Genomic DNA, 26,339 nt, shown 5'->3' with positions numbered 1-26,339 from the left:
ACAGCAGATTTATAAAGGCATTTGGAGACCCCTAGGTGTTCATAGTTGTTTAAATCTCTGTTGTGGGCACATTTGTTTGTTCAGTGTGTGGTACTGTCCAGCTGTGGTTTATGAACTCATAAACCCAGACCTTCAGGTGGGTGAGTGTTGTAGCTATTAATTTGGGGGAGTTAGAGAAGATGTTTAGCTAGCTCACAGTCTTCAGTATATATACTGTTGTGTGGATAAAACATCTGTGTTAAGGACAAAGTAATTCTTGAGTAAGATGTGGTGGATTTTACCTTGAGAAGAGCTGATCCAGGAAATCATAGGTAGTAGAATTTCCATCAGCTGAATAGAAATTAATTTCCACCCTAAGGTATGCTCATATGTGTCTAATATTTCTAAGTATTTTACATATTTGTGAATTAAATATGACAGATATACTTGCCCTGGAAAACAAACATGAAATACTATTTTGTGACTTAAACTGCTTAAGAAATCCTACAAATTTTATATAGTTTGGTTGTAATGTAAACCTAAGCTTTTTATTGGACACCAGGGCAGAAATGTTTTCATTTTATGTCTGAGGATAGGATTCAAAACAAGCTTTATGAATTTGAAAGGAAAATAATTTAAGAAGGGAGGGAAAAAGGGCCATTTATTGGAGTTCAGTCTCAGTTCTGCTGCAGGGTTATCTGGGGAGGTCTCCCATAACTCTGGGTCTGATGGCTGTCTTGAAATCTGCACGCCAAATCCGCTCTTTGCCTCAGTGTTGATAGAAACTATATGATTCCTTTGTTTGGAATTAAGGCTGTACTGTGAATACTTCCAATGCTGTGCACTCTGTACAGTGCTATACACAGCACTGAGCTGGGTGAATTGTCAGCTGAGGTGAAGTCCCTGTCCCACTTGGCACACAAACTCCTTCAGGCAGAGGATCTTCTTTGTTCTGATTTGTCTTTTCTTGGTGCATCCTGTCTGATCTTGAGGCTTTCATTATGTAAAATGGAGCGTCAGCATTGCTGGTGATGGGAAAATATTCAAAGGTGCTAAAAAGGAGGATACAAAATCCCAGTCGGTATGTGGTGGCCACATGTTGACCATCAGCCAGTACCACAGAGGGTACATAAGGTTGCTGTAAGAGGAGACATGTTCAGTGCCTTCCTGAGAAGCCTTTTCTTCTCTGCCCACTGCTGTGCTGGAAAAAATACTGGTGCTCAACTGTGTAGTAAGGCTTTTAGTTAGTGGGATTTTCTATTTGGTGCAGGCTGATGTGACCCTCTGGATGGTCACTCCATGATTAACTTCAGCAGTACTTGAGTGTAAGCAGCTCTTCCATCCCAGTTCATAGACCTCTCACTAGAAATTAACTGAGGGAGAAAAATGTATGAAATCAAAGGCAGAAGTTCCCCAGATGTAATTAGTGCTTTCAGGTATGAGAGGGTCCTTTTGTGCCTGCCTACCTGGTAGTACATCCAATTGAGAGTCTACCGAATGGTATTGCAGTTAATCCCAAGGGAGTTTTGCCTGTTTACACTCCTTACACACAAACACAGAAACTATGAAAGCTGAAAACCCATCCTTCACAGGGGCCATGGAGCAGGGGAGTGCCTTAACTGAAACGTGTTGGTTTTGATGGAGAACTTTGTTTGCTTTGTGTCCATTAGGTTTTACTAAGCCTGTGTCTGCAGAGATGCCAGATAAAACACCGGGTGCTACAGAGCCTGTGCCCAGAAGTGAAGGTTAGTAGTTTTCTTCCATTTTTTTGACTGTTTAAAAAAAAAAAAAAAGAAGCATTGGGATTCTGTGAAAAATTTTTTGAACTTAAAAACTGAGTTTCTCTTACTGGCCTTAAATTTAAGGGAGAGCTGAATTAGTATCATATGTGCATGTTTATCTAGATAGCAGGAAATTTTCACTTATTTTTGTGTAAGCTCTCCATCCCTCTCTAGCCCATCATCCATGATAGTACTAAAATATATAATAGCGGGGAGGACCAGTGCACTGCTAGGATTTCAGTGTTAGAGAAGATGTTTTGTCCCATTTGCTGAAGAGATCTTGTTAACTGAAGCCAGGTTTTCGTATGGGATACTTGAGTCTCACAAAACCAAAGCTGACATTTAAGATGTGGGATGATTGATACAAGGAGGAATTGTCTGCGTGATTTTCACTAAATCAGTGAAATCTTGAAATGCTCAGTCAGACCATTTTGTTTCTTTTCAAGGTCTATTAATTTTAAATTCCCACATCTGAAGATCTGGTACTTGGTTTCAGGGAAAATCCAATCTTTGAAAAAATTGTAATCCTGCTAATTTGATTCCTTCCTCAGAATCACTGCTGGATGTGTCATTACAATATTTTATAAGAATTTGCTATTTCATGTGAAGATTGTGAGGTGTTTCTGACAATATTGTGTAAAAACTATAGTAGCTCTTGTATGTCCTTGCTTTCTAGATCCTCACACAAGGGCTATATTAATTAAAATGTGTGTTTTAGTTTGATTAAAGCTTACAGCTCAGGCTGGTTTATTCTATGCCTCAAGACAGACATCTCAAAATTTAGTTTTAAATATTTTCGTGGATTTTGAATCTCAGTTTTGGCATTTGAAAGGCATGGAGAAACATGCTGCAATAATAATTTCAAGAAGTGCATCAATAGCAGTAGAAAAAGGCATTTCTCTTCATTTAAAGGGTATTAAAATTTTACGCTTGACTGCAGAAGGCCTTACTAAAACTTACTGTAAAGCTTAACACGTTACTGGGTGAACTCTCAACAAGAGGAGAAGCAATTACAGCTAGTCTTTAAGACTGAGCTCTCTCTGATTCACATGTTGTGTGTCACCCTTATAAATACTTATGCTAAAAGCATTGGAGTGAGTCCACTTGAAGCGAAAGCCTACGACAAAACATAGCTAACTAAAACGATGAGATTATTCTGAATCTTCATTTTCAAATTGCAGTTATCGTATTTTGTTGTGATAAGAGCTCATGAAGTTATTCCAGAGTCTGTATAAAATATCCTTCCTCAGCTGGTTAGAGCAGGATGCTGATAATGCCAAGGTCACAGCTTTGACCCCTGTATGGGCCATTCACATAAAAGTTGGACTTGGTGATCCTTATGGGCCCCTTCCAACTCCGAATATTCTGAGTGATTCTGTGTGTGCACTTTAACAAATGCAATGTTTACTTAAACAAAACTTGGTTTAATCTGGATGCTTTGTTTTTAACTGCTGTTTCAAAACTAATTTTTAGATGTTAAAAAAAAGGGTGAACTAATGAATAACAATGAATCTACACTTAAGAGGCCTGTTTTTATGTCGTGATGAAAATACTCTACTATGCATAAAACATTCTAATGATATGAAGTCATTAGTGCTGGCAGTTAACGAGAGTTTTTGTTGGTTTATTGTCATAAATACATTCAAAGATGTTACGATAATGTTTACTGGAAAAAATTGTCAGACATATATGCTGCAGCATGGATTTACAGGATAAACTTCCACAGTCAGTCTTTGATCATATGCATCTCTATTTAGTTAGCATTTATACAACTAACTGGTATGTAGAAAAGTTTCACTGGTATGACTGAGTCAGAATTGAGAAGTGGGTGTTTCATTTCTCATGATTAAAATACCAATGCTCTTTATGTGCATAAACATTTATGTGAACTTTTGTAATTATTTCCAGAAATCTTACCATCTTATTACTATTTGATTTTTTTCCCAAAGAAATATTCTTGCAGTCATTGGTTAAAAGAAAAGAAAAAGCTGTATTTGTTGTTACAAATTTCTACCAATTAACCTCTTTCGTTTATCAGGGTCAAGTTGGGTTAAGCAAAGTGTTGGCAAGTAACTGATTATCTGGAAACTTTGAAAAGGCCAGTGTTGCTTTAACCTAGCAGTGCCCCTCCCTGCCCCTGACCCACTGCTCCATATACTCCAGTTAAGCCACGGAGCACACAGGAGCAGACAATTGAGAAAGGAGTTTCCTGTAATTAAGTTACTGTAACGTAGTCCTTGACTCGAGGGTCCCCAGTGGGTGGGCAGACTATTTGCTTTTCTGCCACCTCTTCTGTCAAACCTTTTAGAGTCAACAGTTACATTTATAAATGTCAATGCTTGCTTTGTGCTTTCGGGAGAAAAAAAGCCCAGGACCTGGAGATGTGGTTGTTGCAAAGATGGAAGTGTGTGCATATCACACCGGCAAAATATTTTTCAAGAAGCTTGTGTAGCTATCAAGGAGTGGTAGACAAACAAATTAAAACAAAAAACTCCTACCATGACCAACATATAACTATTTCTTAACTGTTTACCTTCAGCAAAGCTATTATATTCTATTTACAATGGATGCATTTAGAACAATGTACTATGTCAATACCAGGAAGTGGATTGAGTGTATTTCTGTTTTAGCTTGCAAAGGAATTAGCATTTGTTCTGCTTGTGTTTGCTGAAAAGTCGCTCTTAAACTTGTAGTATGGTTAACCACTGGAAATAAGGCTGTGACAGGAGTACCCCACCCACTGCACAAATTCCTCCTCTCACCTTTAGAGAGGCCGCTGTGATTCACGGTGGCTGCTCATGATGGTATCTGGAGCTGAGCAGTTACTTATTTGCAAAAATTTAGGGGAATGATTGTTGACTTTTTTCATTACAAATTATCTGTCTTACAGGATTTAAACTTTTTATAGCTTAAGAAAATTTTGATGATACTGAATACTTTTCATGAAACACAAGTGTTTCATCCTGTGGATAGTGGATTAATTTTTTGTCATGATACCCATGAACAGCTGTTCTTAAGATAGCTAGGCTTGCGTCAAAGAAACCAGATGAGGTCTGCCTTAGTATCTATTTGGAAGACTCCCAGACTCAAAGTTCTTGGGGTATCAAAGTGCTACCTTAGCAGTAGCTTTATGCAAAATACTTAGAAAATGTATATGGATGTCGGAACCTTTATTCAGTTTCTCCAGTCAGCTTGACTGGTTGTTTTTCTGTGCCTTAAAAGTAGACATATTTGAAGAAGATATGAGGAAGTTAAACTCCCACAAAGTCTTCTTCCTTTCCCTCTTCCCACACCAACTTTTTCATGAAGTAAGAGGCATGACTTCCCACAGCTGGATCCTCTCTTACTGACTTCATGGTCCACACTTGCATCCTGAAGGAAACGAGTGTTACACCTGGACTTTATAAACAGCTACTGACAAATCCCTGTGGACAGCAAGTTTATGTCATTGTAAAATATCCTACAGCAACAAGCAGTGGTTTTCCTTGCATTGTGTACCTGATGGCACTAGTGGGAGCCTACCAGCTGTTTCTGTTGCTGCTTGTGATAAGACTCATTCCGTTTTGTAACTCCTCTGACTTACGTTTGAGTGCTATTTCTGCTGTAATACACAACACTGCACAGGAAAAACGTGCAAGCACAGCCCAATGGATCATACCCTTCAAATGCAGTGAAGAAAATAGCATCAGTATTTTCTACCTCCAAATTTTGCTAAGGCTGATTCTTTCATGGCAGGAATGCCAGGGTGTGGTCATACAGGTTACTAAGTGCTGCATGCTGCCTTTAGTCCCAATGCTGTGTGGGCTTTCAGTGCGTCATGTTCATGGAAAAAGTTGTTGTTATGCTTTATTATTACTACATCCCTTTTAAAGAAACACTGAAGTATATGGGAAAATGAAGCATCTTTCTAAAGCTTTTTCAGATCTTATGTGCATATGAAGTTTTAGGCAACTGTGGTAATAGTGCACTTTTAGGCTTAATGGTACATCACTAGGCTGAGATGGGCACCAAAAAAAATCTGTGTGCTGACACTGGGTGGGTAAGATGGAACATAAAAGGCCTTGGCTATTTATACAGAAGGTGGTGGGTGTTGTGGACTTCCCTGCAAAGGGATATTGTGAATTTTAAAAAACCACATGAGTTGAAGGGGAGACCAGAGAAGACAGCTCCAAATAAATAAGCCACTGTGAACCAAGGAAAGGCCTTTAGCTGAAAATGGTTGGAAGCTAGAAAAATGGTGGGGAAAACATACTACATGCTTTTTATATTCTCACTGTCCCCAGTAATTTAATCTTCCTTTGCCAGGTTATTATTCCTTAGTTACTGTTCATAGCCTCATTTTGCAGCAGCTTTTAATGCCCCCAAAATCATATCTTGATGGAGGAGGAAGTCTCTGTATAAAGACAGTATCTGAAATTCTTAACCCTAGTGTTTATAAAAGGAGGTGATGAAGCCTAAGTAGATTTGAAATCTGATTGGAAATGGGAGAAATAAGAACTGGAAGGGTGATGAAATTGGATATTCTGTTTCTGACTCCTCACTAAATTGTTGGCCTCCCTATGCATACTGCAAGAGGGTGGCACATCTTGCTTTGAAAAAGGGGTTGTAGGCTCTTGTCATAATGCATAATGACTCTTGTCATAACTCCTGACATCTGGGTGAGCCTCTGCTCCGCAGAAGTTGAGCACTAGCAACAGCCGAAGCAGGCTGCTTTGCTACAGCCAGTCTGTGTGCAGCCCCTGTGGTGTGCAGCACAGCTCATGTTCTCTGGTAGTGCATGAGGCATGAAACCACAACCACAATCGACTGGCTATTTTCCTGAAAGCACTGTGATGAACTGCCTTAGTCACTGAGCCATGCTGGCTGGGTCCCACTTTCTTTCTCAGTCGCCAACAAGCTGAAACTGGATGGTCTTCCAAACTTCCTCAGCTCAGTGAAGAGGAGGAGGAGGTGGTGGCTATCTTGATCTAGGGCAGTGAAGGGCAGCGAGAGGTAGACTGTTCTGGACGTTGTGAAATGTTTGAGTATAGTAAAGACTGCTCCTCATCAGAAGTGAAGATGAAGTTGCTGTAATGTAATGGTGATTGAGTCGCTGATTACAAAGGTTGGGCTATTAACAAGTAGAATAACTTGTTCTTCAAATGCCTACTTTCCCTGGTGTCCTGACTGGCTGGTATCCTGCCAAAGATCAGTATTGCAGTCATCCACGAATTATAAAAAGTTTATGTGGCCTGAACGGCTTAAACTTGAGGTTTGGAAAACTATGGAGGGCTTTTTTATATCAATGATCCCATTTCCAAACAATTACTTTTGTTTTTCTGTTTCAGTGGTAAATAATTCTTAGTTCTCAAGTAATTAAGAAGTGTAGCACTTGAGTTTGATGCATTTTTTTGCTTTTGTATCAATGAATTGCACATGATATAAACTTATGTGTATCATGTTTTAGACATAATGTGCACATACTAAATAACCAGTTTGGGATAGTTCAAAATAAGGGAGGCTAAATGTTGCTTGCATGAAGCAGTCAAATGTAATGCATCTTGATGAAAAACAGACAGTTTCTTTAAAGCCCTTCTGAATCCTAATGGTACTAATTTATTTCTAAATAAACTGTTTATTTCTTCCAAACTGTTCTAAAACAATTCAAACACTCCTGGAGGAGCCAAGGTTCCTTGCTAAAGAAAAGAAAGAAGTGACATACTAGTTTTCTGTGTATTGAAGTGTAAAAATTCCTTTTCCTATAAGGAATGATAAACAGTGTCTAATTATTGAACGTATTAATTGTTTTGAGCTTAGCTCTGTATATAAAATGCTTGAAAAAATGATTGAACATTCCTTCATAAATAGCATTTTTAAATTTTTGTGTTATGTTTAGCATCTGTCTTGCTTAGCACCTCAGAAATGTGCTGCTGATCCTAAAAAAGCTATTGCAGGTTTATATTATCTTTTTCTGTTTAAAAATAATGAGTATCATAATAGTTTTTTGGAGAAGGTCCCAGCCAGAAGTTACACTCTGTAATACTGCAGTCTTAGCTGTGTGTGACCTGGAGTAAAAATATAAAAGTACTATTCTGTGATTACAGATGTTAGCAGTATGCTTTGCATCTGCTCTTTCTAGATTGGGAATGATACCATTGCCTCTCTTGAGATTTTTTTATGGGAAGACTTTGTCACCAAACAGAACAGTTATTGGTGTTAAAGCAACTACTATGTGTTAAATTGCTGTTCTGCAATAACTGGAACAGCCTAAAAAGGCACAGTTATAATGGCAATTGTCCTGTTGGAAATGCCGATTTAAAGTAGTTTCTTTGCCACTTTCATCATGGCTTGTTTTGGTTTCTTTTTAGTGGTGGTGGTTTGAGGTGTTTTTCTTTACTATCATATATTCCATGTTATTGTGCGGAAACACAAACCAGATTGCTGGCAACTGCACAGGGTTAATATATAGAAACTAAGTAATAATAACAGTTAATTTTTCAACAGTTTCTTAAATGTAAATCAGCTTTCATCCCAACAACTGTGCTTTCCCCCCCCTTTTGGAATTTCTGCCGTATTTTGTCTTGCTGCTTTATTCAAGTGACAAGCCAGAAATCTGTTTTCAGATTCATTGATTTCACTACCTCCCCAGCCATATTTCTTCCAAAGCAACTTAAAGGACATGGAAGGATAAGAGACAAAAATGGATTACTTGCTACCAGTTAAAGTGAGCTGCAACTCTTAAGATAAATGAGAATGTCAAGGTTACATTCTTTCATCTTGTGCTGATCACATCCTTAAAACCAAAAGATCCAAAGTAGTAAAAATAAAGATACAAAGATATTTTGCTGTTTGAGTTGCAGCAGCACAGGTACCTCCCTGTTATTGACCATTAAGTTCTGAAGTATTGTGACAGGTGCTATATAGTTAGCAAATGTAAGCATGCTAGTAGTAAGTATCACTATTTTTTTGTTGTTTAATTACCCAGTTATATGTCTAGCAGTAGTTTCAAACTATGCCACTGACATTAGAAGTGGGCTGAGAGGCCTCGATATCCTAAATTTAAACTTCAGAGATTAATATATACAGAGGAAAACTTAGTTGTTATGTTTTGCTTTTTTAATTGGCTCCCTGTAGTTTTATTTAGCCTAAAAAAGGGGAGAAATGCTACTTGCTGATAAAGCAGAAGGGGAGGTAGCTTTGATGTTTTATGAGCAATAAAAGGTTTTGAAGCGATATATCAAACTCCTGAAGTCAACTTCTTGAAGAGTCAGCAAGCTAAGGAGAGCAGGGAAGGGGAGGAAAGGTGGGAGGCTGCCTCTGTACTGTGTCCAGATCCATTAGCTGTGCAGGCAAAAGAGCACATAGGATACTTTAATTCTTTAAATTATATCCACATTAGTTTCTGGTTGTCTCTTTGGTCAGAATATGCTGCAAAACCAATTGTGCAGTTCAAGACACAAAAAGTTACCAAATTCTTTTAAAAAAAAATCTGTTCTTAGCTGTGGATTTTGCGGAGTGGGTCTTAAAATAAATTCCATTACATCTTGGCAGTGGTTCCTGCAACATATATATTGTAGATTAATTTAAAATGGACACAGCTTCCAGGTGCAGTAAACACTAGTTTCCCCTTATGCACACAATGTAGCCTGTGCTTCAATGGTGGAATTACCAAAAAAATGATTAAGGTGGTAAGAATTTGAGCTTAACCTCTGTCCTAGCAAATCTGGACTCTTGTGGTTCATGAAAGCCAGGCAATCCAAATTATTTGGGTTCTGTTATGTCTACTTTCTGTTGAGATAGTTATAAACCACATGCTTCCTCTCAATGTCTGTTTGTTAAGAAGGGTGGTTATCAGTTTATGTATTTGTACTTTTCACTGCATAAAAATTTCATGTTCATGGTTAAATCTTATCTCATGAGAGGGTATGTGTTTTACCATGGAAAGCAATATTGGAAGAAACAAGTTATGTATGAGGCTAATTGTTAGGGAATTTTGCCTGATGTCTGGCCAGGAGATGGTTCTGTGTGCTCATATCCAAAGAAAGCCAGTGTTTCTAAAGATGGGATGTCCTGCCTTGAATGTTTTGTAGTTTTTCCATATGAATACAATTTGTAGGCAACAGGAAATCCTTTAGGAAGATAAGACTCTGCTACAATTCTTCCAAAAAGCAAACGTCTGCATTTAAGGTTTGTCCTCAGTTAGGATCCCTACCCTATGGAGAGTCTTGGTATTAGATCCCAGCCCGAGGAGCTCTGTAGTCACTCAAAATGAGACACAGAGAGCCTTCTTCACACTCTAAGTATGATATGTATAAATGGAGTTTTTCTCATGTCTTTAGTGTTTTGGTTTTTTTTCACAACTGAGTAGTAATAAAATACATTCTTTTTGTTTAAAGGCTGTCTAAAATTTTTGAGGATCATAGGCTTTCCACCTTCAGAGAAGTGACAGTATTAACTGGAGGCACTGGTCTAATCTTACAGCATTTGGCAAATTTCAAATAGGAAATTGAAGGAGCCCCAAAGCTGCCCACTACACAGATATTTTGTGACCTGCTGAAACAGGCAAAGTATGTAAAGATCCTTTCCACTGACAGTTGCTAGCTAGGAAATCCTTGTGACAGAAAGGAGACATGTGACAAAAAGATGACTTTCTTGAGTGTGAAGTCTATCATGAACTAGTTGCTCATTTATCTCCTCAGAAATACTGATGAAGAATGTCCTAATTGTATATTTGTTTTTAAAGGTTTTTTGTTCATTCTGCTGCTTGCCACGCCCTCTCATTTCAACCTCTTGAAGGAAAAAACTCACACCTGCATCTTCTTAAATACCTGGACCCACTTCTTGAGACTTTGGTCTTAAAAGAGCACCTCCTGGAAGGATACGGGTTCTTGTAATTACAGAGTAATCGGTGGTTGCAAGGAGCTATATGGGTGAGCTGTGCTGCAGCACTGAGGTTTCAGGTTACATCTTGAAATGGTAATTTTAGGATCTACAAAAAAAAATATTTGGCTTGTTCCATATTTCCTGTCAATGTTGTGCATTTAATGAAGCGCTCAGAAATATTTTGTTTTGTAAGAGGAGTGCTGAAGAAAAATAATGCCTGCATTTCACATGGTGAAGAAGTCTAATGCTGTTGAGAATCTGAGTTCCTATGTTTGTCACAGTTCTTCAGCTCTTACTGCAAGATATGGCTACAGCCATGGTAACAGGGACTGATGGCTTTTAAACAGGTCTTATGTTTATGCCTAAGGTTTTCTAACAATAGAGTTTATCTGCTCTACAAGGCTTCAGGTGTACTGAGAGTACTGGTTTTTTGGCCAGCTCCCAAAGCTAAAGGGCGCATGATGACATGAAAAGCTTCATTTAATTTGGAGAAGCAGCAATGGGAACTCACAGTGCTTTATGCTTCTGGGGAAGTTTCTCTGTACACTGCTTCCAGAAACTTGTATGTCAAGTCAGAAAGCTAGACTTTCTGCTTTAGAATCAGAACAACTGATTCTAAATTGTTCTGATTTAGAATCAGAACAACTGATTCTATGTACAGCTGGGCCTCTGCAATCTTTTGTTGTGACTTAAACGTCTGTATCATATATGGATGCTGTGCATTCATCACAGACCACAACTTGCTCATCACTTTAGGCCTGACTGGAATCCACATAATTAATAGAGCAGCTCCAGGCCATTTTGCCATACATATTTCAGACAGATGGATACATGATTCAGATCATGCCTTTGGAGTAGTTTTGTGTCTAAATCCAACTGTCCCAGTGTGTTCCTGTGCCCTGTGCTACGCTGAGCTCTCCTGGCCACTGGAGAGGAATGGTACAACCCTATCAGAGCTAGCATTGGCCCCAGCTGGGGCTGTGTTTGTGTAATCAGGGTGCAGGACAGTGAGCCAAAACCACCAGAATTGCAACACATTTTTAAGTACTGAGCCCTCCTTTTTGTGAACAGCCTGAAGATAGTGGTTTAGACTTTGTTTGGATAGAGGTAAATTTTTTTATGAGCCCTGATGGGCAGGATTTGACTCAGCTTCATACATTTCCTTGGTGTTTTAAGAATGTGTTGTTTTTAAATGAAGATTTTTTTGAGGTTGTTTTGGGGGTTTTTGTTTTATATTTTTCACTTCTTTGTGGGTGCTGAGCCTGTGTTTAGATTTTCACATTTTAGGAAGATAGGTGGGCTATCTGGATAGTTGGCTTCTGTGGAGCCTTTTCCTGAGATGTGGGGAAATCAAAGTCTTGTTAAGACTAAAAATTATTGCACAAGCTTTTTAAGTTCACAAATTTCAGTAATGGAATTACTGCTGTGACTGAAGTGTACAATACCCAAAACCAGGTTTGCACTTACCTATTGTGGGAAAATGTCACTGCATTGTTGTCACTTCTGAATTCAGACAAATAACTGCCTTTTATAAAATTGTCAGAGTTTATAGGCATATTTACTTTACAGCTACTTTTATAAGTTACCCACACCCTTCTCTGCATGTGAATAAAAGAGCTGGAAAGGCCACACTGATAATGTCATACCAGGAAATCTTTAATGTGAAATACAGAGAACATGGGGAGGAGGGAAGTTTGCGGGGCAGGAAAAATCACATTGAAGATAATGTATGGGGGAAAAAAAATACTGGTTTTACGTCTACTCCTTTTTTTACTTTTTAAATTTAAAGAAAAGAAATATAGGTTGCTTTTGACATAAGCCAACAAATGTGTTTGTAAGCACTGATATACAGGGAGGCTTCTTGGTTCCATATTTAAGCCTTTAAAATTCCTCTAAAATTAAATTCATATTAGAAAGGGGAAAAAAGAACCAGAAAACTAAGAAAACAACCAACCAACCAACCAAAAAAACCCCAGAGTCTCGTAGAGCTGAAAATACTGCCTGTTGACCAGACTTGATCCTGCTTAATCTTTTTCTGCCAAGTTAGACATTCTGGCAAGCTTCCTCAAGTCTGGATGTATTCAAGTACTGTATTTGGCTGACTTAGTTTGTTACTTTGTAAAGATATATGAAAATCCCAGTTCAAACATTTCACCCTATAGTTGTTTTTACAATCTGTCAAGAAGCACAACTAATTGATATTTCATTTTATACATCAGATATAATTTTTCTACCAGTACGTTATGTATTTGGAAGTACATTTTCCACTTAAGCAAGTTCAGCTACTATGTATTTTATCTGACACACTTCATAGTTCTACAGAATATTTGGTCTTTCTACTGAACAAGGTATAGTAACACTTGGCAAGTCACTAACTTTTTTCCACCTTTTTTCAAATTAGCAGTGTCTTCCAGGTCTCGGCTTCAAATTTCATCTGGCTTTAATGCACAGTCTGTCCCTGCAGAGATGACAGTTGTCTTAACTTTGAGTTTATGAAGAACTGCAAAACCATTACATTTGAGACCTTCTGTATTCGAATGCCTTTGATAGTTCCATCCCTTGTATAAAGCTGAAATTTAAAATGATAGAAGTAAAACTAATCAAAACTGTATGGTTTGATTGTATATGTTAATCATCTTTTTTTGAAGTCCACTGCTGAGTCCAGCAGTAATTCTGCTTGTCAGTACACGTATTACCTATTGGATTTAGTGTATGAAGGAAAGTGGGAATTTTTGTCTTCAAATAAGTTTTGGTATAGCTGAGGAAAATATGTGGACTTCCTGATGAAAAGAATAAACACTAAATCTGCACTTGTTGGAGAGGTATTTAGAAGTTTTTAAAGTCTGGAAGTACTGCAGGAGGTGTGTGAGCCCATCCCCTGCAAAATGTGGTCTTTGGAAGCTGAAGACCTGAATTGCAAAGGTTTTATTTCTGGGATCTCATATTGTTTAGAAAGAGGTTTAGTCTTTTAAGCAAAAACTTCTATTGTAGAATTAAGCATGGCAAAAAGATTTTTATCCCTAATTATTCCATCAGTTCAATCCTATTTCTAGACCAAACATGTCTGTGTGTTTAACTTACACCATTAAACTTCTGTTTGAAGAAATGGTTGTGACCCTCAGACAGGCACCTCTTGACTGTGTAAATTGAACAGATTGAGCTTCTTTTGCCTGTTGTTATAACGTAGGATTTCTGACAGTGTATGTTTCTCATGCCTTATTTTGCAGTCTTTACAATGCTTGGATGTTCTTTTTGAAATGTAAGAGCTAGAGCTTGACTGCATTGAAATCCTGCACATCATTTTATTCGTCTGGAAGTAGGCATTTTTTCCCTATTCCCATTTGATTAAGATGCTTAGGATTATTTATAAATAGGGGAAAACTGGTCTCCCAGCCATTTGGAATTAGTGTACAGGCAGAAACTTGATGAGATGGAATATTGCTGTGTTCCTAAAATAACTTGAAAGACTTTATAAGAAAGGTACTGTCTCATTAGTAGACTACACATGGTTAAACTTAGGCACAGAAACAAGCCAAAAGTTGATTTTCTTCATTTATTTCTCACAAGAAATCCACTTGGAACAGCAGTCCTTGTAATTGATGCAGATGTCAGGAATTCTTTTCTGCTGACATGGAATAAAGGCTAATCCAGGTCAGTCAGTACCTTGTAATTAATGCACATTCTTTTTCCTTTTTTTAAATATCTCTTTTAATTTATTTCCTTTTTTTTTTCTTCCTTTTTTATTCTTTTTTTTTTTTTTTTTTTTTTTTTTTTTAGTAGGGAAAAGGGAGCAATCCCTGGTTTAAATCTCTGAGCTAGTCCAAAATGATTATGAAAGTTTTGAATGGAATTGCAGGTTACAGATTAAAACTGTGCTAAACTACTAAATAAAAGAGCTTTTTTTACAAGTAATTTTTAAATGCAGAGGGGGGTTTTTGTCATGTTCTTCCCTGCCCACCCTGGTCTTGTCAGTTTGCAGAGAAGCAGTAACTTCCATTACCATGTAATAGCACAGGGCGTTGGAAGGGTTAAGCGGAAAGGAAGATAAAAGCTACTTTGAGTTCATTTTGTTGCCTTGAACTTTGGATGCTGTTGAATATAGCAGTCATCTGTGATCACAGGTATCTTAGCAGCTGTATAATCAAAAACCGTAAATGTCCAGCTAGGAAATGATCCAGTAATTAGAGGAAACAGTACTGAACTGATGACTTAAAGTCACTTTCATTCTTAAATCACACAGTTGTGGCTGTTAGACTTTATCCTGTGATCTTTTCTCAGTACCTTGGCAGAGTACTTGAAAACCCTGATAATCAGATTGGCTGAGAGTTAGAAAGGAGAGAAGGATTTGGATTGTTTTCTGTAGCTCCTTGCCAAAGAAGCACCTCCTGATTGAGAGGTGTCGTTGCTTAAGTAGACTGGAAGGAAGCTAGGGGCTGGTCCCTCTCTTACTTAGACACCTACCTTTCTTTCTTTGTGTGTGTTGTGTTGCAAATATTAATACAAAAGCAAGGGAGGGCTCTAGGGTGGTTTCGTATATGTGCCACTGAAATCTAAACAATAATCAAAGCTTGAAAAAGAGCTCAGATTTTTAACTTGGATGGGTTTCAGAATTAAAAAAAAAAGAAATCTGTGGCCTACTTACCGAACAAATGGGAAATACATGTTTAGCTCCTGTGTGTAATAAAACCCTGAATGTTGGGGGTTTGTGGGTTTTTTCTTCCCTTTTTTTTTTTTTTCCTACTAGAAGAACATCATGAAACATTCAAAAGTGAAATGGATTTGTTTAAAACTGTCTCGATTTAGAGACAAATTCAGGAGAAAACACTAGTCGGATTTTGAAATTTAGGCTCAGAAGTCTTTAGTGAAGTATTTCCTAAAAGTCGTGTAAGAGAACTCTGTTTTCAGAAACACAAAAGAACCTCTTCTGTGATGTTGAATAGTTGCTTAGTTATCTACATATGTGCACGCAAAATGATCTGCTTCTGCAAAGTACTCGAGTGTGTTTTTGCATATTATGTCTACTAACCTTGTGCATGTGACTTGAAGATCAAAATAATGACTCACAAATTTGCTTGTTGGCTTGGTCCTCATTATGACTTATATTACTGAAAAATCCCTTGTCACCTCTTCAGATTCTCCCAAGAGTTACTCTTGCTAAAATGCTGAGGGTCCTCTTTTTCAGTATTGGATACTGAAAACAGTATAGTTTCAAACAGCCTGATGCAATAGAAATTGAAATATGCAGTGATTCACTGGCCTTACTTACCACTGTGGTAAATAAACTGATGCACAGGTTATGGTTAAAAGTTCTAAGGATGCTGCATTTAATGCTAATTTTCTGATTAAAATATGTCCCTTTTGAAACACTAGTATGTTCTGAGGAGGTGACTAATTTAGGCTGATTTGTGGACTGCCAACTTTGAGAACAACAAAAAACATCCCTGAAGAAACTGTGTCCTGAAGCAAATACACAGACACAGACAAAATCTATTTGTTTTCTATTTTGGTTCACACGTGGTTGGCTCACAGTCCAAGTTACTATTCTGTGTCCTTGTAACTACAGAATAATTGTGATTAGTATCACAGAATAGTCTTCTGAAGTTTATACAGTGTGTTTAAGATACTCTAAGATCTTCACATCAAGATGTTATAGCAATATTTTGTGTTTAAATCAGGAATGGGAATGGAATGTTCAGAAAGCTTACATGTACTTTGAATGCCATTCCTCTGCTTAAAAACCAAAATAAGTTAGTTTTGAAACACCTCCTGTAAACTGCCAATAGCATCAATTCTAATATTAGCATGGAAAAACCCCATAATTTTAAAGTGCTTATTGATCAGAAATCAGCATATTTGGAGTCAGTACTACAAAGTTCTCAGAACAAGACATTTAAGCAAATGAGTAACTTTAAATTAATGAACGATTCATAGATATAGAGAGGTTGGCATGCTCATTGCTAAGTACTCACATTAAAGCTTCCAGCTTGCAGGAAAAGAGCTATGATTTCATGATAAAGCTAAGCACATTTATCAGTAGTACCATAAGAAGGAACAGTCCCATCCTATGCCTGGTTACATATTCACTTACCTCTGCTTGCTCTCACCCAGCATGCAAACCATAACATTTCAGGAGCAAGACCAGCAGGAATGTAATTTTTTTTCCATTTGAGGGTTTTTTTGCACGTGAGCTGATTAGCATCCTTGAGCCCACTTACCACTGGGCTTTGCTGTTAGTTTTATATACTTTGCAGGGCAAATCATGCTTTGTGTGGTGGATTTGCCCAACTTTATTAAATGTGAAGGCTTAATTCAAGATTTTTCAGGCCTTAGTAAGATGTTCTGCTTCATGCATGCTGAAAAAAGTGACTGTAACTCATTTTCCCTTCTCTCTGGTGTTAACTCTGTGCTAATGTAATAATGGAACTTCTGGACTCAAGCAATAAAAACATACTTTGTCTCTGAAGCAGATGAGGGGCTGTTTCTCATCCAGCCAGGGCAATTTGATACTTTTAATGCCAAGTTGGAAAGGATGTAATTGATAGCTTTCCACAGAGCAACAGGCACAGCTTGCAGAGGGAAAGCGGCGTTTTTGTTGGCTCTGGGACGAGACTTTGAAATCTGGGTCTGTTTATTTCCTTGCCTGTAATACTTAAACAAGTCCCTGACTTGCCTAAGGACCTTGATAGGAACTTGACAGTGTTCTAGGCAACCCGAAGGGAAGAATTTAACCTGTCATCTCAGGGGAATTTTCTCTTTTCTTTTTCTCCTCCATGGTTACTACTTAATAATGTTTCACTCTGCCTACCACCCTTCTTTGTTCCTATAGTCCCAGATCTTAACCTAAGGCAAAAAAGATGATGCTGACAATCATATCTTGATAAAGCAGTAACTATCCACTGCTGTAAGGCTCTTTAATGCCTACTGCTTGTTTTGTTACTGAAGATAGTTGCTTGCAACTGGGAGGAGTTAAGGTCTGACTAGGACAGAAAACTGAGGAGTAGTGGCTGGCTCTTTTTCAGATGAAGCTTCACCCATATTGTAACACAATGAGCTTGTCAAAATGTTGGCAAATTTGGTTGAGAGATTAAATGACAATGATAGTTGCTCTTTGGTTATGGATTTTCTGAAGATGGTCATGGTATACAAATATAATCTTAAAAACATTTTTACTGTGATAGTTGGATACTACAGCTCTCAAGATCCCACAGGTCTCTTCCACTTGAATTAAAGGGAAGAAGCATCATGGTTCTAGAATCCAGGAGGATCTCTGCTGAACTGCAGATTACAATCTAAAACAAAAAGCATGAAATATACTCTTAAAAAAAAATTCAAAATCTCAGTGTCATGAGCAGGAGAAATGCAAGTGTAATTTTGGTGACAGATTAAACTGTCACAGTTAGGAGGGGTCAGTGTGCTCATAAACACCAAGAAGAATAAAAAAGTTCTTAGGGATTTCCTCTGAAACTGCATCCCTTAAGACTGGATGAAAGGAGACCTTATCCTTACTTGAAGGATTGGAAAATGATGTAGAAAAACGAATCTGCCTGTAAAATACACCACAAATGTGTGGGCTTTCCAAGAGTAAGTGCTAATTTTCAAAGTCCTGGGATTGTATTTACCAATGATTTGGTATAATTACTTGGTTGTATTTAGAATGCAGTACCCAGACTAGCTTATTTTTTGTACAATGATATCTAAATATAGCCTGTGATTATGAGCTGTGCTCTCCAAATCTCTAATCTGTCTGAAGGAGAGCAAACAGGAGCTGTGATTTTAAGGTGTGTTTTTGGTGGGTTTTAAATTTTTTTACAATACTTGCTCAGTGGTTGGTATAATCCTGTTTAAAAGGGTTTTTTTGCTTATTGGGCATGTTCTGTCTGGCTACCATTGTTTCATCCCTCATTCATAACTGAGTAACTTAATACTGAAATCAAACAAGTTGGAGTTTCAAACCCAGCCAAGGTTTTTTTGTCATCCCGTTTTCATTTTGTTTTGTGCAAACAGGTAGTACTTTTGTTAGCTGTTCTGCAGCTAGTGTCACATTGAAAACATCTGAAGCCAATTTTTGTACAGAGTAAACATTCTGTGGTTAGAAGGGCTTAATTAGCTCAGGTGCCTTTACTGCTGGGATATACCTCCTTATCTTGAAAGTAGTGTCCACCAACTAATCCTTTATTTATGTTGAGCTTTGGAATTTCCCTTGAAATGCCTTTTCGTAACCTCTCCCAGTATACATGGGAAATGAACAGGTTGTCAGGTAAACAGTGAGGTTGCTGGTAAGAAAATTAATAATACACATGAATGTAAGTTTCTTCTGGTGGCAGATTGGATGGCTGTGATTTAACCTCGGAAAGAGTGCCAGTGATGTGCTTACGCCTGTGATATGGTTTGTTACCTTTTGTTGTACCATTTTACAAAGGAATCTTTTTCTTGTGTTTATGCATGGGAGGACAGAATTTGTTAATCAAATGTCCAAGGCTATGTTTTCAGTGCTCAAAAGGAGGGAATTGTTCAATGACAATGGCTAATTTGTGATAGTGATCACAATGTGAAATCCTAGTGGGCAGTTGGATCTCTTCGTCTAAAGCAAGCTGATATCACGGCATATTCTACAATTCAGCATGAACAAAATGGGAGCCTATTTCCATTTTACCATGATGGAACTAAATCAACTTTACTCCCTTAGCAAAAAAAGGTATCATTTTAGTTTGGTTTTGGTAAATTCTTAGCCCCATTGTGAAATAGTCTTTCTGATTACAGGATTAAAGGTAATCCTAGAGAATCCTGATAGTGGTGGCTAGAAAAGAAAATCTGTAAAACCATTGTATTCCATTTCTCAGGTTTCTGGTTTTATAATAGTGTATGATTGCACTGACAACTGGTTAATTGAGAGTATCCCATGATAGGAGGAGAACAAGGAGTATGGCAGAAGTTAATGCTTTCTCCTATTCCATATTGAGAGAAAGGTAGTCGTGTAGAGAAGTTGAATCAGATAGAAGTAAAGAAATCATAATTCTGTCTTAGCTGTAGTCTGCATGGTAAAAGAAACTTGTAGACATCATACCTGAAAGAGCTGTCTTCATATTCTTTTTTTTAACCCAAGAGCCAGGTAGTTTGCCATTTCAGATTATATTTCAGGTGTAGGCCTTCTCTACAAGAAGAAAATAAATTCTGATCTGTTTTGAGTTTGTTTTGTTACTCTTATTCAAGGTACTGCAGCAATAGCAATATTGCTATTAGTGTATAATGGAGTAAACAGGGCTAGACTAAGATGGTGTATCTCCCTGGTGCAATGGAGGGTGTTTGCGTCTTTTTTCTCTAATAATCCCTGCATTTAGGCTCTGAAGGATTATGTTTGCCCATAGTTGAAGACTTCTTTGAGCTTTAGGGGGATTTAGTGGGAATGGACTCTCAAGGAGGTGTCATGGCCATGGGCACAGGTGTTTGAACTGAAAGTGATCACCCAGGCTCCAGCTGGCAGAAGAGTGCAAGAAAAATGCTGCTTTAGACCCAATAAAAGCAAGTGCTCATGATTGTTGTTTCTGCTGCAAGTTTAACATGTAACAATAGTACAGAATATGCCTGCTCAGAGGCATTTAACTCAGAATTCAGGGTTGACTTGTTCAGATCAAAGGGGGAACTCAACCAAAAGATTCATTCAGACTTTGAGAGATGAACTTCTAAAATTTTTTTTTTTGTTATTTTTATTTTTACTTTTTCTAAGAATGTAAAAATCTGCACATCTGAATGTAATGCTGATCCTGCTGGTAAGATTTAAGAGTGAACCAATGCCAGGGGAAAATCGAAAGCATAATAGCTTTTGATATCCAGTCTCTTGTGGAACCGAGTCGGATCTTTGTTTTTTATCAGAGAAAGGGTCATAACCTCATCAAGCATTCCCTCCCTTCCTCATGACTCCCCAAAGGTGCAGTACTCTTAATTGCTTTTGGCAGATAAAAGCTATGAGGAAGTCGGGGAATATGTTGTATTTTATGTTACTGTCATTAGTCTGAACTAGTTCTTAATCTAAAATTACAAAGACATTGTTTATAAGGATATATCTACTGCAGTTTCTGTTTGTTTCTACTCCTCTGGGTTATGTAAGGCAAACAGTAATAGATCCTTAACTTACTGAAAATTGAAAATGTTGTAAATGCTTAAAATTCAACACTTGCCTCTTTCTTCATAAAATCATTGAGCTTCTCTGCACATTACCCTGATATAATGACTGTATCTATTGTTCTTATACAACACTGACTCTTTTTCATATATTTATACTGGCTAGGTCTACGTAGGAATAAATTGTGAGGTGACATGAGGTGTTTCTAATCAATATAGCTAGTGAACTAAAATGCAAAGCCTTGCTTAGCATTTGATCCTATTGTTGTGAAAAAACTTCTAAATCATACTATCAAGGCAGCAAATAATCTGTATTGTATGCTTATATCCTTTATCTAGACTATATTGAAAGTATATGTTTTCTTCAGCAATGATGGTGGGGACTTGGTGGTCCTGTGGCTGTTCCTCCATTTAGCTGAGTAATGTTAAGGGTTAAGGGATCTGGTAGTCCTTCTGCTGCTACATTTGCACCAGGATGTTGTCAGTGCCTGCTCAGAAATCTATAGCTAAGATGGTCATATGACTGTATCTGTCCTTTCCTTGGTATGTCTGTAAGTGCTGCCTTTAATGTATTGGTCTCTGGCCTTTCTGTTTGTTTTAGGGAATGCCTTTTGTATTTTTACTCTAACATTACTCTGTAAAAATGCATATTTACAAAAAGAACTAAAATTTCTCTTTAGGATAATACACTCCACAACAGATCTGTGATATTGTCACACTCTAGGTAGGTTGCGTAATTGTGATGAAAAAGAGTAGAAATGCTTTGCGTGAACTCATGGACATATAACTTGTGAGATATGTTTAATATTTAAGTGAACAACTCTGCTTAAGAAGAAAAGTGAGATTGCTCTGACCTTCATTCTTTGCTCAGAAGAATAAAGTTAAGCATATGTGATAAAGATAAAAGTGCACGTTGCTGTTCGGTGAATTGGGGCCACTATTAATATCTGAATGTGGTGGCCAAAGCCAAGCATGTAAAAATGGGAAACTTGGAATTGGATGAGGTATTACCTGATTATTATTATTATCAGAGGTGGCTTCCTTTTTGATAGATATAGCTGAAAATCAAACTCTACTTTCTCCAAATTCTTCATGTATATTACAAAGGTGCATGAAGTATGTAAAATAACTTCATTTTTGAACAAAACTCCAAATTCTTGAATGCTGATTACAGTAATGAAAGGAACAAATCTGTTCCTGGTCATACAGAAAAGACCTGAAAAGACAAACACTGTATTTATTTGTGAATTTTTGTTTTGGAAGATGTAGCTCATTTGCTTAGTGCTGCCTGAGGGAGGAAGGTGGAAGATGATTAAATTAGTTTTCTGTTTGTTTGTTCAGTGTTCAAGTGTTATCATTGGGTTGAGTTTATTTTTCTTTTTTGATCAAAGTTAGGTGCAGAACTGCGAAGTTAAAAATTGCTATGCTGGTGGTGAGAAACAAGCTGCTTCCTTTGCTCCTTCCTCTTTGCTATCCCATCTTCTTTTTCCCCCATCCAGCCCTAAAACCTTCAGTAATTACTTTGATGATTGAAATTATGGAAATGTTCCCAGCGGTCCAGACCTGCCAGTATTAATTAAATCTCAGGATTTGTCAGTCTTTTCAATTTAAAATTGAGCTTTGTAAAGCCTATCTAAAGACATTATTTTCTTATCTCTAGGGGCCCTGACTCACTTCAACCTTTAATATGATTTCTAGGGAGTAAACGTACTTTATCTTTAGTTCACACAGCTGAAGTTTAAAAAGAATTAATGAAAAACCTTCATTAGTTCGTCTTTTTCCATTTGCAGCTTCCTTGTTGCAAAATTTGGTCTGAACACATGAAAGAAGGGACAGGTAGTTTGCCTGAAGCTTAAATGAACAGGGTGCTGGCCCCCACCCATGAAGTATTTTACTTAGGTTTGTGGGGTGTATTTTAATAAATGCTGGAAGCATGTACCTGCTGATGTTGATAACTGCTGAAGTTAGCTTCTGGAAAATACAGTGAACTTTCTTTTAAATTTACTGCTTGGCATGCACAAGCTGTTTGACAAACACTGATGGAGCATTCAGTTGTAGTTGTTACTCAGTTTAGCACTCTTTCAGTGTATACATTGCCCTCCAATACAGCTAGAACTTATCCCTTAATGCTAGGATACTTTCAAGTAATATTTTGACTCTTTATGAGCACTTTACTGAGGTGTGCATTGTACTACTGATAATATAAGCCATAGTGAACACAGCCAGTGATAGTGAGCAATAATAGGTGTTTTAGAATATGCGGTAATTGCACATCTGGTGTGCCCTGCCCTTTGAACAGCTAATTGATTCTTCCAGGACCTAAACTCTTGTACTCTTTAAGGGCTGGAGTTGACTGTTTAAATGTCGGTGCTGGTTCCTTATTATGCACGGTGCTCTACTCTGCTTATCTACTAACATTATATATGTGTGAAACTGACCTCATGCAATTAGTGTGGGTGTGGCTTTGCTAGCAAGTGGTGCCATAGACCATCGGGACCTCCTCAGTTACTTTAGATCTCACTCTTGTTACAGTTTTAACTCTTGGCTCAAGATTTAGGCTCACATTTAAGTGTTCTGTTCAAAATAGTCTTGGAAAAAGGTAAATGCTCTTTCTTGCACTGCAGTAGTGTTTTTTATCTTTTCCTGTTGTTTCCGCTCTTTCTAAAGATTTGCAAGCTTTCAGTTTTGGATTAGGAAAAAATAGTATTTAAAAAAAATAATAATTAAATCCCCAAAACCAAACAAAATTGACAACAACTCTCTATCTCCCCATAACTGTGTTTGAAGAGAAGAAAAATTTAGTATTCATGCACACCATGAAAAAGAAGTTAGGCTGATAGATTTTACTATGTTTTCAGTAAAGAGATGTCCTTTGTGGCTTTGGTGCTACTTGGTAGCTTCAGTAATTTAACCATGTGTCTAGAAGAGAGAATAAAGAGATGTTGTATATGTAAATATGTGCATTTCAGAAGTTTGAGAAGGTTTTAGGTTTGTTCTTAAGTTATTATAATTAATTTAGTACACAACTAATTTATTTTCTTTTGGCAGAGAATAGGATTTTTATTCCCATTTCTCTTGACAGATTAGGTAGGTCTAGGTTGGTGATGTGGTATGTGTGTGTGGTGGGGGTGTTACTGTTTTAAGAAGGCCTTTTTCGTCAGTCTTTTCTGCAGACTGTGCAAGGAGCTTGAGTCCTAAACATAGTGCGAATTTATCAAGCAACATTTCCCAGACAGCTTATGGAAAGCAATCCTGGAGGACTCCCAAACTTAAATAACTGAAAGATACTGCTTGCCGTGCCTGCAGCTCTCTGGAATTGGAATGTAAAACTGGCAGTGGAATAAACGCACTCCCCAAGGAGGCTGAAGATGCTGCAGAGCAGCAGACAGGGAAAAAGAGCTTTCCCGTAAGACCAAAAGACTCTTTTTTTTTTTTTTTTTTTTAATAACCTTATTCCTCTTTGAGGCCTGCAGTGGTGGCAGGTGTCCAGCTCGGTATCAAAACTGCGGTTTTAAAATTGGAATGAAAGGATGGCTCTTAGCCACTCGTTAATCCTGTGCTGAAGGTCTCCAGGAGAGTAACCAGTTACACAGCTTCACAAGTGCACAAGTAATTATGGCAGGGTGGGGCGGGGGGCTCACTCGGCAAATATGTTTCTGGACAATAACATTTCTAGGATATTTGAGAACCACAATACCTCATTATCTGCTATTTGTTGGCTAAATTGAGCAGTATGGTGTATATAGAGTTATGCTTCCAGAGAAAATGAATCTGCATTTGCTGTAGGAAGAGTTTTTTGGGGTAAGCTTTTCCTATTTTTTTCACCTTTTCCATCTTTCCCTCTTTTGCCTGTGTCCTCTAAAAGTTTTCACCAATATTTAGAGTTCTTATAAGATCTTAAAACCAGAATCTTTTCAAAAAATTCTGATAATGCTGGTCTGTAAAACTATGTATGGCTTTTTTTGTTAATCTTTTTTTTTTTCCTGTACCAGCTGTATAATGTCATGCAGTAAGCACTGAGTATTGACTCATTTAAAATAGAAGATTTATTGTGGTGTTTCAGTTCATTTCTAAAGTAACTTAATTTCCAAGAATAAAGTAGCAAGAAAGTGGCAAATAGTGACACTTTGTATTTTCATGACAAAATTTTCAGAGGAGGGTCTTTCCTGAATTGGTCATTGAGTCGAGCATCACTGGGATGACCAGTCACTGTGACCATTGAAGCTTGTCCATCTCTGTATGCATGTATTCTGTCATCTCAGTCAAGTACCTGAATGTCTTTAATTCACTGCTTTATTGTCTTCAATTCACTTTATGAGGTTAATGAGAAATGTCATTATGTGTGGGGCTGATTTGATCCTCTTGGTAATTGCATTTTATATGGGTTGACATAGCTGTGTAAGAATGAAAGGCTGTGTTCAACACTAAATATGTTATTTCTGGATATTTCATTTGCCATTTCTCTTTGAGGTGGGGGGAAAGAAGCAGAAGATACAGAGAAAAGCTGCAGAGTTTGAGTGTTTTAGAGATGCTTCATGATGTGTTTATACATAAACCATTGAAGTGCAAAGTCTTTTTTATTTTGGGTGTCAGCATGATATCCTATTCCAATCACTGCTAATGTTGTTTTATCTCTAGAGATTGATTTGCAGAAATGTGATGCACAGACACATGTGAAAGCACAAGTAGCTGTTGTTGTTAGTTAAAGGTCAAGCAGATCATGGTCTAAGACATATCATTCTAGTTCCCTTTTATGATTGGAAGATTTGCTCTCTTAAAAGTTATAGCTATAGAAAAAAGGTTATTGCTTAATTTTACTAAATCCTTTCCAGAAGCATTTTTCCCTTTAGCTTACTGACTTTCAGGGAAAACCAAGTTCAACACTTTCTTTTCTATGGTTCAAAATAAGTCACTTCTATGTCTTGGCCTCCATGAAAGTGCTCTACAGAGGATGGATTGAAGTGAAGTTGTACTTGTGGGAGAGTGTGGGAAGAAAGGAAAAGGATACATTTAACACTGCCCAAAGGAATTAGCCGAAATGAGATAGGAAATCCCAAAATGTACATCTGAAGTCACTGAGGCTGACTGCAACTCAGTTTTGTTTGAATCAGCTGACATGAAGTGATATCGTTCCAGAAACTAATGTGCCATGTGTGCATTTCTTCTCTCGCTTTCTCTCACACACACACGTGTTGTTAGATTTCTTAATTCCAGTTTAATCAATGAGATTGCATGCCTCATACTGAAGTCTATATTTAAATGAGGATATAAAGAGGATATGGCCTGTCAGTCTGCCTGTCATAAGGTTCTTATGCTTTTTAATAACCCACAACACCTCCCCAGAGTCCTTTGATAGGTAAGGGCATGGGCATGTCTTCTAGTTGAAGCTGCAAGAACCATCTGTCCAGTCTTTGGGACAGCTCAGCCTGATGTTATTTGTGCAGTTCCACTGTGCAGGTACCTTTGTTCTCCCAGAGGTTTCCAAACACTGGAGCAGTGACAGAGGGGATGACACTCCTCCCCCTGTAGCCCTTGGGCCATGTACACTGGCCAGCCCATCCCTATGGCAGGAACAGTCGTGCAGCTGCCCAGCTTGAG

General features: G+C 37.7%; 1 protein-coding gene across 2 annotated transcripts in view; it reads left to right on the top strand.

The window, feature by feature from the left end:
• The window catches only part of PLEKHG1 (pleckstrin homology and RhoGEF domain containing G1), a 126,476-nt gene that overhangs the window by 35,741 nt on the left and 64,396 nt on the right, over nucleotides 1–26,339 (top strand). For both annotated transcript variants that reach the window (XM_082301590.1, XM_082301591.1), the window contains exon 3: nucleotides 1,650–1,724. In XM_082301590.1, coding sequence (XP_082157716.1) covers nucleotides 1,676–1,724 — 49 coding nt within the window. In that variant the 5' untranslated portion in view covers nucleotides 1,650–1,675. The remainder of the gene's footprint in view (nucleotides 1–1,649; nucleotides 1,725–26,339) is intronic.

Source organism: Coloeus monedula (genome assembly GCF_965178545.1).
Source record: "Coloeus monedula genome assembly, chromosome: 2".
NCBI classification, from domain to species: Eukaryota; Metazoa; Chordata; class Aves; order Passeriformes; family Corvidae; genus Coloeus; species Coloeus monedula.
This window is presented reverse-complemented; position numbering and strand designations above follow the sequence as displayed.